The sequence below is a fragment of the Penicillium odoratum genome (assembly GCF_028828045.1).
Source record: "Penicillium odoratum strain IBT 22623 chromosome Unknown utg000001l_segment0_segment0, whole genome shotgun sequence".
Classification (NCBI taxonomy): domain Eukaryota; kingdom Fungi; phylum Ascomycota; class Eurotiomycetes; order Eurotiales; family Aspergillaceae; genus Penicillium; species Penicillium odoratum.
Genome location: NW_026643143.1, coordinates 735,904 through 749,119, shown reverse-complemented (window position 1 = coordinate 749,119; position 13,216 = coordinate 735,904). Strand labels below are relative to the sequence as shown.

The following is a 13,216-nucleotide window of genomic DNA, read 5'->3' as shown; positions in this document are numbered from 1 at the left end:
AATAAAAGGAGAAGCAATCGACATGAGGCCATAGATGAAACAAAGTCTTCAAGAGCTAACAGTCTGATTTTCCCAAGGAAATATTTGACACATTCATCATGAATATGGCAGGTTTAACTTAAACCTTAGTTCTTGTCCATGGATCCACGGGTCTGGGAAGACTCCTCGATATACTCAGGGAGGTACTCCTCGGATGACTCAGTCATTAGGCCCTGTTTCTCACAGACGTTACCCTCTTCCCAAGCGGCCTTGTGCTCCTGCTTCTTAGTGCCGCGGTAGCGCTGCCAGAGGAAGATCACAGCCTGGCCCACGAGCATACCAACAGCGCTGGCGGTAAGACCGGCCAGAACGCCCAAGATAGCAGGGATGACAATGAAACGTACAACGCGGGAGAAAGTGTGAGCAAATGGGCCGTGGGGAGGGCCGTGCATGTGGTGAGGGTGAGGAGGACGACCCTCAACTTCTTCGGACTTGAAGCCATGGTGCTTGCCCCAAGGGTGGTGAACCTTGGAGTCAGAGTCCTCCTCAAAGTCCTCGAAAGGCGGGGGAGGGAATGGAGGCATTCCCTCGGGACGGAACTCCTCGTGATGCTTGTGGTGGCCATCCTTGCCGCCCTCAAGACCGAAGTCCTCAGGGTGGCCGTGGTGGGGGCCCTTCTCACCCTCGAAGTCGAAGTCCTCATGGTGACCGTGGTGGGGGCCCTTGCCTTCAAAGTCAAATTCCTCGAAGTCTTCAAATGGAGGGGGAGGGAATGGGGGCATTCCCTCAGGGCGGAACTCGTCGTGGTGCTTGTGGTGGCCACCCATGCCCTTCATACCCTTGCAGCCATGTTTGCCCATGCCCATGACACGGTCCTTGGCAGCCGAAAGAAGACCACCAATGCGGGAGAACAGGAGTTCCTGTAGGCACTTGGGCTTTCCGTGGCATTTCTTCCAGGAAAGCTTCTCGTGGTGAGGGGTGGTCTTCTCGATGTCACCATCGGCAAGGAACAGGTCGCCAGTCGGGGTGAGGATCAGAGTGAGGGCAACGGTGTCAACGGGAACGGGGCGTGTCTCGAGGTCGAGGATAGTGAAGCGCACATCGAGCATATCAGCTTCCTGCGCATCGGCGGGCCGGGGGCGTGTCATGACCTCGAGCGCGTAGCCAACGGGCATGGAGCTAGACTCTTCATGGCTATCACGGACAAGCTGGGTAACGGTGATGGGGCTAGGAGGGACGGGAGGGAAGATCTGGTGGTCGTTGGCCAGCAAGCGGTTGTCTTCGACGTGAAATTCGACAAACTGCGTTTTCGTTAGCGCCGAACTTTTGGTATGGAACTATGAGGACATACCAGAGAATTTGGCTTGTCATCAGTCCAGCTGACGACGCCCTCTTCGTTGACTTCACGGAAGGGGCAGTCATCGCACTTGAGCATAACAGCAAAAGTAACACCTTCGTAAACGGGTTGCATGATGTCCACAAAGTCATCTTCGATACTCTCCACTTGCTTGTTATCCATCTGGGCTTCCATCTCAGGGACGACCAGCATCGCGCTGGCGCCTAGAGCAGCCGCGCCACCCAGCAGGATGGAACGAACAAACATGATTAAAAAGAGCGGACGTCGAAGACAGATTTGATGGTTGTTATGGGATTGAAAGAGAAGATATCTTTACAGGAGGGGAAAGGAAAGGGAGTGGAGCTGATCCGTCTTAGTCCGCCTGGGGCGACTAAGTGGAGTAGGTGACGCCAGCTTGATGCGTGGCACAATCAATGATTGGTTGAATTTGTTCGTTTTCAATCAGGCTTAATCGTAACAAAATGAAAACATATTTACAATACAATAACAGTCATCCCGCCAGCAGAAGTGTCTGCCTTATCAGTATTTTTCGTATCTTCGTAACCAATTTCTTCCCATACCGCCATAGCCATGCCCCTAACCCGCAAATAGAGATCTTCCCCGAGGCACTCAGCCGAGCTTTGCTCGGTCTTGACTGAACATACTCATGATGTTAAAGTCAAGAGCTGTTGATCCACCGATAACTGACGTTGGTGAATTGCGCAGCTTGCTGAGGACAACAGAGGGAACGTCATTGTACACCATCCACTTGTGATGCGACTGGTGGCCGACACATGCATAAAGCAACGTGCCAAAGATAACCAGTCCGCCAACCAATTGATACCCCCGTCTCTGGATGAAACGGCTAAGTCTTCCCCCGAGCGATTCAGACACGTGCCCAAGCGGACGAAGCTTAGTTGCATCGTATTCGTCGAACGGACTTTCGGGCCACATCCCGGGCATCGGCATTGGCAAGGTTGGCGGGGCCATCTTCTTCCTCACTTTGGTCTTGCGCTCTCGGCGCAAGGATGAAGAATCCTTCCTCCTATGCTTTTTCTTCACCTTCCGCACCCCTCGAGGCTGTAAGACAGGACTGGTACTACGAGGAGAGGTAGTCGTAACCCGCTCAGTCTGTGACCTGACTGGTTGGGAAGGATCTTCAAAATACTGATGACCGATCAACTGTTGCGGCGGCGATGGTGATCCTTTCCGGGTGGGCATCGGTAGTGTGGCCTCCTGTGACGGGGGAGGCTCGGAGGGCTCGATTGCCGCGGACGCTGGCGAGAGTGGCACCTGTCGTGTCCCTCCACTCTGGATCGAGGAGTGGTACTGGAACTCGACCCTAATTGCCGCGCGAGAAGGAAATTTACGGATCGCCGTCTTCCCCGGGACTCGATTGAGTGGCGGATGTCTGAAAATGCGTCTTGGCGGATTCGAAAGAGGGTGGATGTCGGTGTCGGATCTTCTTCGCTTGGGCAGCGAAGGCCGTTCAACCTCATTCCTACCACCAAGGCCAGTCATTTCCGGAACCGTGAACCGCACGCGCTTCCGTTGAATCGACTGTGCTGGGGAGTGGATGATGAAGCGCGGGAATTGGACCGCTTCGGACACACTCAACATGTCCGTATCGCTGGCAAGGGGGCTCAGCATTTCCATGTCGCTGTCGGACAGGTTGAGGGACGCCATTCTAGTGACGGGTGGGGAGAATTGCGGCCACGGAGGATCGAAAACACCATCTATGCGATGTGACGCCCATGGGACATCGAAAGGGTGAGTCATTCTGTCCGGCATTTGCTTGGCTGGGTGTGGGAATTGGAAATCGTAGACGGATTCGACTGTGGTGGATTCTGAAGCGGAACTGTCATAGTCAGTCCAAAAGGTGCGGGTATTTCTTGTCTCTTGCCAAAGATTCACTTTGGCCCTTTCCATATTCAATCGCTTTTCTCTCTCCTTCACTGCTAACGGCTTGCTCGTCCGGTTCTTGGTCACCCGGTCTACCACTAACCTTATATCATTCATTGTATTCGTCTTCATGAGCTGCGCATTCACTGCTACCCGTCGAGAATCCAGTTCCCTTTCATGCATTTGCAATAAGCGAGCCCGGTTTTGCATTGCTTCCTCGGAAAGTTCTATAATACCTTGCAGTCTCTGAGTTCTCTGGATAATTTCTTCTCTCCCTTGCACAAATAACCCCGCGTAGACCTGCAACCTTTCGTAGAGAGTACTCCATTCTTTGTTGCTTTCGGCAGCTTGTTCCTTGTATCGGCTCAAATCTGCCGAGATCTTATCGACGAGGTCGCCCAGACGTTTGGTCTTAGCCTCTCCATGGTGAATTCTGAGTTTAAATTGTTTCACAAGCTCAGCAGCCCTTTGTCGTTGCGCAAAAGCAGTCAATTCGAGATTTGAGATTTTCTCCTCGGCCTGTTGGATATGCCAGTCGTTCAAGTTTGCCCTTTTGGTTTCTGTATTCAGCATTCGTCGCAAGCGTCCAGCTTCGGTCACTAGCGTCCTGGCCTGGACCTCTGCCTCTTCGATCTTCGTCTCATACTCGGCGGTAAGTTTGTAGATCTCGTCGTAATCACGGGCATGCTCTCTAGCTTCTTGTTCCGCTTGCTGGCGACGCGCTCTCTCATTCTGAAGCTCGAGCTCGAGCTCTAGTTTTTGTAAATAGTTTGGTGTCTTGCGCTTCAAGTCATGTTCTGTTCGCATCATCCTAAGCTTTTATAGGATTATCCAAAGCTAGACTGCTCAAAAGAATATGAGTCTTCTTATAGTTGACCTTCGATCAGAGTCACTTTCACAGACAATGCTTGTCTAGATGAAAGAGATGAAAGAATTCTTTGAGTACTATTGGATAGGCTAGACAGTGATATTCTCATTCAGTTAGCCCTTTGCTCACAAATCATTTTATGAATGTCTTTCTTTGACCTTTATCTCTATTCAAGCATTGACAACGCAATTCTAATCTTTTTTAATAAAGCCTTTGATATCTAATATGGTAATGACATAAGAAGTGAAGATGAACTTACCCTAATACGCATCATTAGTCTTTCACATGTGTTTAACACATCATATCTTCATCAAGACCGCAACGAACATGTAAGGAATTCCTGGATATTTAGATCAATACTAGTATACAGAGCCTGCGATATTACAATCCCAAAAACGGGCAATTACTCTTTCACACACTAACTTATACGGAAAGACATACCTATAGCTCCGAAGTAAGTGCCTCCCTACAATAAAAACTTTCATTTTCCACTACGTATTCCTGTCTCTATAGACACGCTCAATAAATGTTTATAGTATGAAGTGATTTCGAAAAGTAGATACTTAGGTAGGTATAGGAAACACGACTTAGTCGAGTACTTGACTTAAAGCAATTAGTATGTTTCTGATCGGGCTGTAAAGGTATGTGGAGCAATTTCCAAAAAACAGCCCGCTGCACCTTGAACAGATCGAATCCAACCACCTAGATATATATCAAATCAAATCATAGCACCAGAGCCCATGTACCACATCCTACTCCAAATCATAGTCTGGAAAATAAACCTCATGAATCCGCCGCACATATTCCACCAAAGCAGAACGACCCTGAATAATCCCTTTCGTTATAGGAGCAGCCCTAAAACCAAGTTAGTAAACGGCAAACAGGAGCTCAGAACACAAAACCTACGGTCCACACATCAACCCCGATACAATGAACCCATAAACCACCGCATCAACCTCAGTCGGCGAATCACCACCCCACACCCAAAACGGCCCCTCTCCAAGATGCTGCGCACATGACTTCCCAATAGCAGCATCCAGCGCATCCCACACTTCCACCCGGAATGCGGCGATTTCCTCATCACTGAACTTCCCCGTACCCTGGCCCATCATATTACGGACATTCTTGTTGTAAATCATGTAACCCACGACTACCCTTACAAGCCAAGGGAGTGGGGCGAGGATATTGTCACGCATAGCGTAGTAGTTCTGGATCCATTTCTCGTGTATCTAAATTGAGCAAATTAGTGAGCCCCGAACCGATGAGTAGCATATGAAACTTGATCCCGACTTACGCCGTAAAAATATAATTTATCCTCAAGTAAAGCCTGAAGAGCAATATCTTGAAGTTTTTGGGGGCCGGAAAGATCGCGATTGAGATCCTCTAGTTTGCCGGACTCGATGAACGACTTGATTATGAGGGTTGAGTCGGAAAGTAGTGTTTTTTTTTCATCATCGATTGAAATGTATGGTACCTTGCCCTTTGGGGCTTTGGTTACAGAGCCTGCTTCAGTTCGGTAGGGGATCTTTCCGAATCGGAGACGAGCTTCGAGTTTCGTGACGAAGGGAGACCAAACGTAGCATCCGATGTCTGGTTGGCCTCGGTAGAGTGTGAGATTGTTAGTCCTGGGTAAATCCATGGTTTATTTTGGTGTTCAAGTGGTCCAATGTTCAATGTTGAGATTTGTTATGAAATACGGTAGATTGGTTGAAGCTGCTGACACCTGGGATGATAAACCTTGGAAGTTGGAAGGCTCCAGCCTTATAAATGTACTTTCGTAGCTTGAGCTGACAGAGCAAACCTTGCTATTTTCGCAAAAAGCGAAATCTGCTTCAAGTGGTCAGATAAGTTTTAAGGCAAATACGAGGATTTCTTGGCATTCCATTGGTTTATTCGATGCATAGTAAGTAGTGAAAATGTCCGGCTGTTGGCGAACGGCCGACCCCGATAGAGCCCGGTCGCTGCGGCTTTAGTCGCGATGTTTCAACCAGAACAACAGAATGAGGTTCAATGGTCACAATAAATAATATTATTATTGCACTCCCAAATTCAACATCCGATACTCCTTGATCATCCCATTCACATCGCCCATATCAGTCTGATCATATTTTGAAAGCTTAGTATTGACCTCGAAATCATCATCCTGGCTGGTAGACATAATCTTGTCTGCCATGATACGAGCTAAGTGCCAGAATTCAGATGCGCGCCGAAGGAATCCTACTTGCTTCCATAGATTTTGAGCGGTGCCTGGCATTCCTTCGTCCTCGGGTACCCTTTCAATCCAAACTTGTCTCCAGTTCTCTAGGCCAATTTGGACCGGGGTCAGAGTAGATTCAAAGACCAGAGAGTTGTGTAAGTGGAACATGAGCGAGTGGATGGCTATATGAAATTTTAATATAGGCAATAACTTGGGTTGGATGACTAACCTTGCACGACAGTAAACAAATTGAGTGTACCCAGTTGGGAAAACTCTTGAACTAGTCCGTCTTTTATTGGGCTCTGGCATATTCGTCGGACGACAGAGACGATTGATAATTTTTTCTTCCAGAAGCGGGTTCCTGCCCATACGCGAAGAGATCCAAGACATTCGGCGGCTGATTCGGCTTGGAAGCATGCTTCGGGGCAGGCGACGTCCATTCGTAATTCGGAAATAAGCATTCTTGGGGGTGAGTTGTGAAGAACTATAAGCGCTACATCGATCAGGAAGACGAAGATTAAAGTTCTGATGTAGATCAGTAGATCAGTCTTGCCCTGGGAGTCCTGGTGTATTGATAAACCTACCGGATTAACTCTTCCTCTTCAGCGAATGTCTGCCACCAAGATTGAGTTGCTTCTTCAAGATGGAGATTTCGATGTGACGCTTCACTTGGTCCGATATGTCTTGCAAGCTTCGAAAGTTAGCTCGAGAAACATTAAAGAGTCCTTGCAGCATACCGCCACCATTGAGGCATGTCTATAGCGCCGGATCCTTGCTTGCGCCTCGACAGATCCTTCTCGTTTTTGCAAAGTGCTTACAAGATACGCGGCTTGGATGTATTGCGTCTTTTCTTTCTTTGAATGCTCCCTATTGTTAGGGGGCTCAGCATCGCACCGGAATATCTCATGACCAAAGATAAGCTCTTCGACACTATCAAGGCATTTTTTGGCAGCTTGCCCGTCATGAGTGTCAGGAGACAAGCATGCCCCGATGATCACCATCACGCATAACAACGGCGATAATGCCGACGTTGCATCAAAGAGTGGTCTGTGTACAATAGGACAATGTGGATACCACAGAGACCAAAAGTACTCCAAGAAGCGATGAATATTGGGTGGAGAAAATAAGTGAAGACAAATCTCGAGTGTCGCATGAGTCCAGTCCAATTTGATAATGTCATCATTTCTCTTCTTGCAGATGACTGCCTTTAAACTGTCAATGACTTCCTGGGACTTTGATGACAGTGAATCGAACGTCTGAGCGGGAATATCCAGCCCGATTCTTTTTGTCTTTTGATCGTAAGCTTCGCAGGTTAATTTTTGCTTCCACTGAAAAGTATCACGGTCTGTGAAGCTGGCCATCCCTCGTGAGCTAGTGAAAAAGACCATATGCTCCAGCCTTTCTGCAATCAATATGTCGGCAGTAACGCTGGGAAATAGAAGAGAGTCCAGCTCAGAGAATTCCAGCTGGTAGGTCATGCCCAGACTTTCGTTTAACATGTCGCACATTGGTACACTTGGATCGAAAAAGGAACCCATGTCTCCAGCTTGACGCGGGGCATCATTTTCTTTGCAAAGCCTCTTGCTAGATGACTCGCCAAATGTCTCAAGATCTGAGTTATCGGTTCTCTGTAGCAGAGATGCAAGACTCTCGATCTCATTTGAGCTCGAAGAAGAATGTTTGGCTGATAAATTCCAATCTGGCTCTACTCGAGTCGTGTCGCCCAGGCCTCGTGATTTGCAAGTACGTTCATGTCGCCGAAGAACATCTCTATAGAGGTTAGAACTGGAGCTGGTGGCAAGGCTTGCAGAAATCAATACTTTCTATTAAAACCAGCCCCACAGCATGGGCACTCATGGGATCGACGATTGGTATCTGTTGAAACTTAGGAACCATACATGTGGATATCGGGCCGAGCGCAAACATACGGGATGCGGCAGCATGTCGCTTCAGATGCTCAGGACGACTGAACTCTGAAAGACATATTTGACAATACCATTTGGAAGCCATCTTTACTTGATTCCATCAAATGGTTGCAGACGATATAATATCGGTTATTGCCATGCGGGGATGCGGGGATGCGGGGAAAGAATGATTCGGTTCTTCGGTTCGCCAGTTGATCTTCCATGCGGACGGGCTTCTGATTTTGATCCTGATTCCTTACGGTATCATGTTTTCGTGCCGTTAAATCCATGTGGCTTTGTGTGGCTTGAAAATAGATTAAGTCCCACAAAGACCCTGCGCTAGTGGAACGAAATTAATATTAAGTAAATTAACCCAGAAGCGCTAAGGAGGTACACGGAGGCACCGGAGATGAGACCCTTGGCAAGAGGAAGGGTTCAAATACTGAACAGATAGCTCCTCTGGTTTACATCAATTGAATCAGAGTCTACATCATGGGAAACTTCACCATTGTCAACGGGCAACTGTATACACCAGGTCTGGCCATTGTGGATGCACCACAACCATCCACCCCCCTAGGAGGAGGCAAGTCAACCTTCAACCTTCCAAAACTTCCACTGACAGAACCAGCCAACCTTCAAGTCGCGATCGACGTGTCTGGAAATGGTGCTCTTCCTTGGCCACCCTCCACTCAATCTGCAAACTCACCCACACTCTTCCATAACATCACACTATTCCTAACATCCGAGTCGAAATCTCAAAATTTCACCATCTCAAATGGTACCGTCCCAGCTACCAACACAACAGGCTTTGTTGGTCCAGTCTTAGATCTGGAACCATCATCGACTGTCAAACATGTGAACTGGATTTGGCCTGAATGTTTGGTGGGCACGAATGACGGGATATACAACATTTCGATGCATCAGTCTTTTCGGTGGAATGGTACCGACTACTATACTGTGTTTAATTGGCCTATTTCCCTTACCAACAGTATCCCGGAGAGCTCTGATAGAGTGGGTTGTGGATTGTTGGAGAACTTGGTGAAGGAAGGAGAAAGTTCTGATTCACTTTCAGGTCAGCCATGGCTGACTGGGAGTACGAACTCGTCAAACTCATCAGGCTCGACTGTATCTGTTCAAAGCATGGCGAGTGTTAAGAGAGGAAAATTGGCAATTGTCGGATCGGTTTTGGCTTTGTTTTGGTTAATCGGGTAAACGATAACGCTTAGTGGGTATGGTCCACTTTCACTGGAACTCCTATTTCACTTCTTTCGGCTTTCTTTGGAACGGATTTACTGCCAAATATCTTGAAGTTCAGTATAGACTAGCAGGTTTTAGGTGCTAGGACTCAGGCGTTAGTCAGATTTGACAATTGATCGCCGCGCATCTTTTTGAAAGTATGAAGGGCCTCTTGACCCCTTGATTCGTGGCCAATACCCATATTAATATAATTTTTTTCTTCAGGCACTTGGACTCGGATAGACACGTCATACCACATAATGTCTCCCTAATTACCTCGATCTTCGCAACTCACACTCCTTATGTCCTTCTTTTATTCCTACTATCGTCCCATCCGTCGAAAAATAGTCCGGAGTCGAATTCTCCGCCTATTCCTACTCATATTCTTCGTCTGGAATATCATCGAACTCCACCTAATCCTCCGACGCGTATCCGAAGTCGATGTCCATCGCGACCAGCCGCGCAGGAGAGAACGGATCTACATTGCCAGCGTCAATTGGAACAATGAAATCATTTTGCGCAATCATTGGAGCCAGGCTCTACTGGAGCTCGCCTTGAAACTTGGTCCGGAAAATATATTTATTAGCATCTATGAGAGTGGCAGCTATGACAATACCAAGGGAGCGTTGATGGAGCTGGATCTCGAATTGGAACGCCTCGGTGTACCGCGCTCAATCACTTTATCGCATATTACCCATGAGGATGAGATGGCCGGGACGCCGGGGGAGGGTTGGATTCGGTCACCACGAGGGGAGATGGAATTGCGGCGCATTCCTTATTTGTCGCGCACGAGGAACATGAGTCTTCAACCATTGGAAGAGTTGGCAAAACAAGGTATCACATTTGATAAAATCTTGTTTCTCAATGATGTGGTGTTTACTGTGAGATCATTTCACTCCGTAATCACTTCAACGTTTATTAACTCATGACAGCCAAACGATGTGTTCGAATTACTAGATACCAACGATGGCAGCTACGCCGCAGCTTGCTCAATGGACTTTGCCAAACCTCCCAACTATTACGATACATTTGCGCTCCGCGACGCCAGCGGTCACGAAGCCATGATGACGACATGGCCATTCTTCCGCAATGCTGCATCTCGAAATGCCATGAAAAACCTATCTCCAGTTCCTGTTCAAAGCTGCTGGAATGGCATGGGTCAGTGTCTCAAGTGCTCCCTATACTTCATAAACTAACACCTAACAGTCGCAATGCCCGCCGCTCCCTTCACTGCCAACCCTCCTCTACGCTTCCGCGGAATCCCAGACTCTCTCGCTTCCTCACATCTAGAAGGCTCCGAATGCTGCCTTATTCACGCCGATAACCCGCTATCTATACCAGATGGTGTTTTTATGAACCCCCTCGTCAGGGTTGGATACAGTGGACCAGCTTATGTAGCTGTGAACCCCATTGGGGAATGGCTCTCGACATGGAGGATTTTCCAGGGACTTTGGGTAAATAGGCTGCGCAGGTGGACTACAACTACTTGGTTGAAAGATAAGGTGGTGCGACATCGTATCGATCGCTGGGCGTCTTTGGGTCACGAGAACCGGGAGCCAGGGGAATTTTGTATCATAAATGAAATGCAGGTTTTGCATCCTCAGGGATGGGGTCACTTGTGAAATATGATATGTTTCTGCTTTATCATTCCAAGATACGCTTCATCGCGACTGCAGGCATGAACAGCTACATGGATCTAACTGTGGGTACTATATTTACTTTACACGTCGATCATTAAGTTCTCCCTCGTGGGATACGCAGGATGTGTTGACCTCAAGAACATTCCTCGTCGAAATCGCCCTGGTCTATAGTTCTCTTCTGTACAGGTCCAGGGCCGACCACCTCCAGAGCTGGGCACATCCTCTCGCTTATCGTGTACCATTTGAAACATCCAAGATTGCGTCGCTTCAATTTGCCATCACGAAATAAAAACAAACCTGTCCACACAGTCCTAAGGTTCCATAGAAACAATGTGGGCCTTCAAGGAATTGAGGAATGATCAGCCTAGGGCCTATGAACATACTTGACGTTTACCCCTTGCAGATATCAATTTATATATGATAGATGCCCCGAGAATCCTCGACGCAATCTCGAATTGGGTTTGCAGATCGTCTACAAAAATTCAACCATGTGGGGATATTATCGTGGTAAATCAATCTTTCTGACTGGGGGTACAGGCGCCTTGGGGACTGCAATTCTCTGCAGACTACTCAGCCAAGCTGCTCCCAAACGAGTCTATGTACTGTGTCGCGGAGGTCCAGAGTGAGTTTAACTGGGATTGAAATATGCAAGTACAGTTCTGACTGTCCTCAGAACCGCATATGCAAAATGGCAAAAACTTCTCCCAGAATCCATGGCTGCAGCCCTCTTCCAAAGTTCCTGCATCACCTTTCTAAGCGGCGACATCACGCTTAAAAAAATGGGTCTACACGAGACAGACTGGCGCCAACTCAAGAAATCCGTTCAGGTCATCATCCACGCTGCATCACCAATTAGCCTCACAAGCTCACTCCAAAACCTGGCAACATCAATCATCGCCCCAAGCATATCACTAGCAGAAACGGCCATGGAATTTGAAGACCTACAAAACTTCATCTACATATCCAGCGCCTACGCAAACGCCCACCTATGGAAAACAAGCAACCTATCCAACGTCCCCGTCAAAGAAAGCATCTACTCCCTAGGCCCACACGGCTCAGTCTACGATTCCCAGAGCCTATCCTCGTGGGCCGGATTTGGACCCCAAACTGAGAACGAATGGCGCAGCGTCCTAGAAACAGGCACCAGTATCGAATTCGACTACAACGATTTTCCATGGCCATACGCTTACGCCAAACATCTTACTGAACGCCTTCTCATAAATGCTTTCATGCAGAATGAAACTAGCGAGAAGCTTCTTATCGTACGTCCCTCGTTACTCGGGCCGGCGATCAGTCAACCTTATCCAGGGTACTCGAGTTCGACATCTACTACATCAACGGAATTGGCGGCTGCTATTTTGTTATACGCGGGGAAACACATAAAAATTCCTACTCGAAGCGCGGACCCTGAAAACGAAGTAACAATGGACGAAATACCTGTTGATGTTGTTGTCGATCGACTTCTCGCACATGCTGCCAAGGGCACGTATGGATGTGTACATGCTGTTGCGGGTAAGAGGGCACGGTTATCATTTGCGGATTGGTGGGTGGCAGTTATGAAAGAGCGTCGTCTCTGGCTTGTAAAGCCAGAATGGACATCTTTGGATTGGCATTCTCCGAAATTACATCCAATCGCTAGATTGCATGTTACGCTTGGGACTTCTTTTGAGTTTGAAGATAATCAGGCGACGAAGCTTCTTGGTAAGCTTAATCCGCATGAGAAACTTCATTTGAAATTGTTTGCGGATGAGCTGGATGAAAATCGGCCTTATGATTTTAAGATCCGACGGCATCGAATTCGGGAGATGGGAATGGCTATTGCTAAGAAGAAGCATTTGCCGCTTTGTTGGGTTAAATTGTGTTGTCGGCCAGGGAAGTCGGAGAAGGATGTTTCTTGCAACTCGCAGCATAGTATGCATGAATATGGGAGTTCGATGGATGTGGTTTCTAAGGAGGTTTAGTCCAAGGTTCAAATGTTCACTTATGAGCGAGATTCTTTATTTCAGTCGGGTTTCTATGAGTCAATGACATCGCATAGCATTTTTATTCTTTATGCCTTCCCTGGTCCATTATTTTCAAGATCACCCACATATATATATTCATGGTGTGCAACCCCCTCCTTATTTACAATTATTGATAGCAGAAGCTATGTAC

The 13,216-nt window shown here is 47.8% G+C and overlaps 6 protein-coding genes across 6 annotated transcripts; 2 read left to right on the top strand and 4 right to left on the bottom strand.

Moving 5' to 3' along the window:
* Positions 1-125: 125 nt before the first annotated feature.
* On the bottom strand, positions 126-1,582 carry N7520_000277 (uncharacterized protein; the record flags this gene model as incomplete). Its single annotated transcript, XM_057134212.1, has 2 exons — positions 126-1,280; positions 1,331-1,582. 2 exons carry the CDS (start codon positions 1,580-1,582, stop codon positions 126-128), a joined length of 1,407 nt encoding a protein of 468 aa, XP_057000148.1.
* A 363-nt stretch (positions 1,583-1,945) lies between these two features.
* N7520_000276 (uncharacterized protein) lies at positions 1,946-4,027 on the bottom strand (the record flags this gene model as incomplete). The annotated part of the gene is made up of 1 exon (XM_057134211.1): positions 1,946-4,027. The coding sequence occupies one exon, from the start codon at positions 4,025-4,027 to the stop codon at positions 1,946-1,948; it is 2,082 nt and encodes a 693-aa protein (XP_057000147.1).
* Positions 4,028-4,837: 810 nt separating this feature from the next.
* N7520_000275 (glutathione S-transferase family protein) lies at positions 4,838-5,724 on the bottom strand (the record flags this gene model as incomplete). Its single annotated transcript, XM_057134210.1, has 3 exons — positions 4,838-4,940; positions 4,992-5,314; positions 5,380-5,724. The coding sequence occupies 3 exons, from the start codon at positions 5,722-5,724 to the stop codon at positions 4,838-4,840; spliced, it is 771 nt and encodes a 256-aa protein (XP_057000146.1).
* A 393-nt stretch (positions 5,725-6,117) lies between these two features.
* N7520_000274 (transcription factor domain-containing protein) lies at positions 6,118-8,225 on the bottom strand (the record flags this gene model as incomplete). Its single annotated transcript, XM_057134209.1, has 5 exons — positions 6,118-6,464; positions 6,512-6,807; positions 6,867-6,973; positions 7,020-8,105; positions 8,211-8,225. The coding sequence occupies 5 exons, from the start codon at positions 8,223-8,225 to the stop codon at positions 6,118-6,120; spliced, it is 1,851 nt and encodes a 616-aa protein (XP_057000145.1).
* Positions 8,226-8,678: 453 nt separating this feature from the next.
* N7520_000273 (glycosyltransferase family 69 protein) lies at positions 8,679-11,044 on the top strand (the record flags this gene model as incomplete). Its single annotated transcript, XM_057134208.1, has 4 exons — positions 8,679-9,126; positions 9,771-10,303; positions 10,355-10,580; positions 10,629-11,044. 4 exons carry the CDS (start codon positions 8,679-8,681, stop codon positions 11,042-11,044), a joined length of 1,623 nt encoding a protein of 540 aa, XP_057000144.1.
* Positions 11,045-11,775: 731 nt separating this feature from the next.
* N7520_000272 (uncharacterized protein) lies at positions 11,776-13,023 on the top strand (the record flags this gene model as incomplete). Its single annotated transcript, XM_057134207.1, has 1 exon — positions 11,776-13,023. The coding sequence occupies one exon, from the start codon at positions 11,776-11,778 to the stop codon at positions 13,021-13,023; it is 1,248 nt and encodes a 415-aa protein (XP_057000143.1).
* Positions 13,024-13,216: the final 193 nt, after the last annotated feature.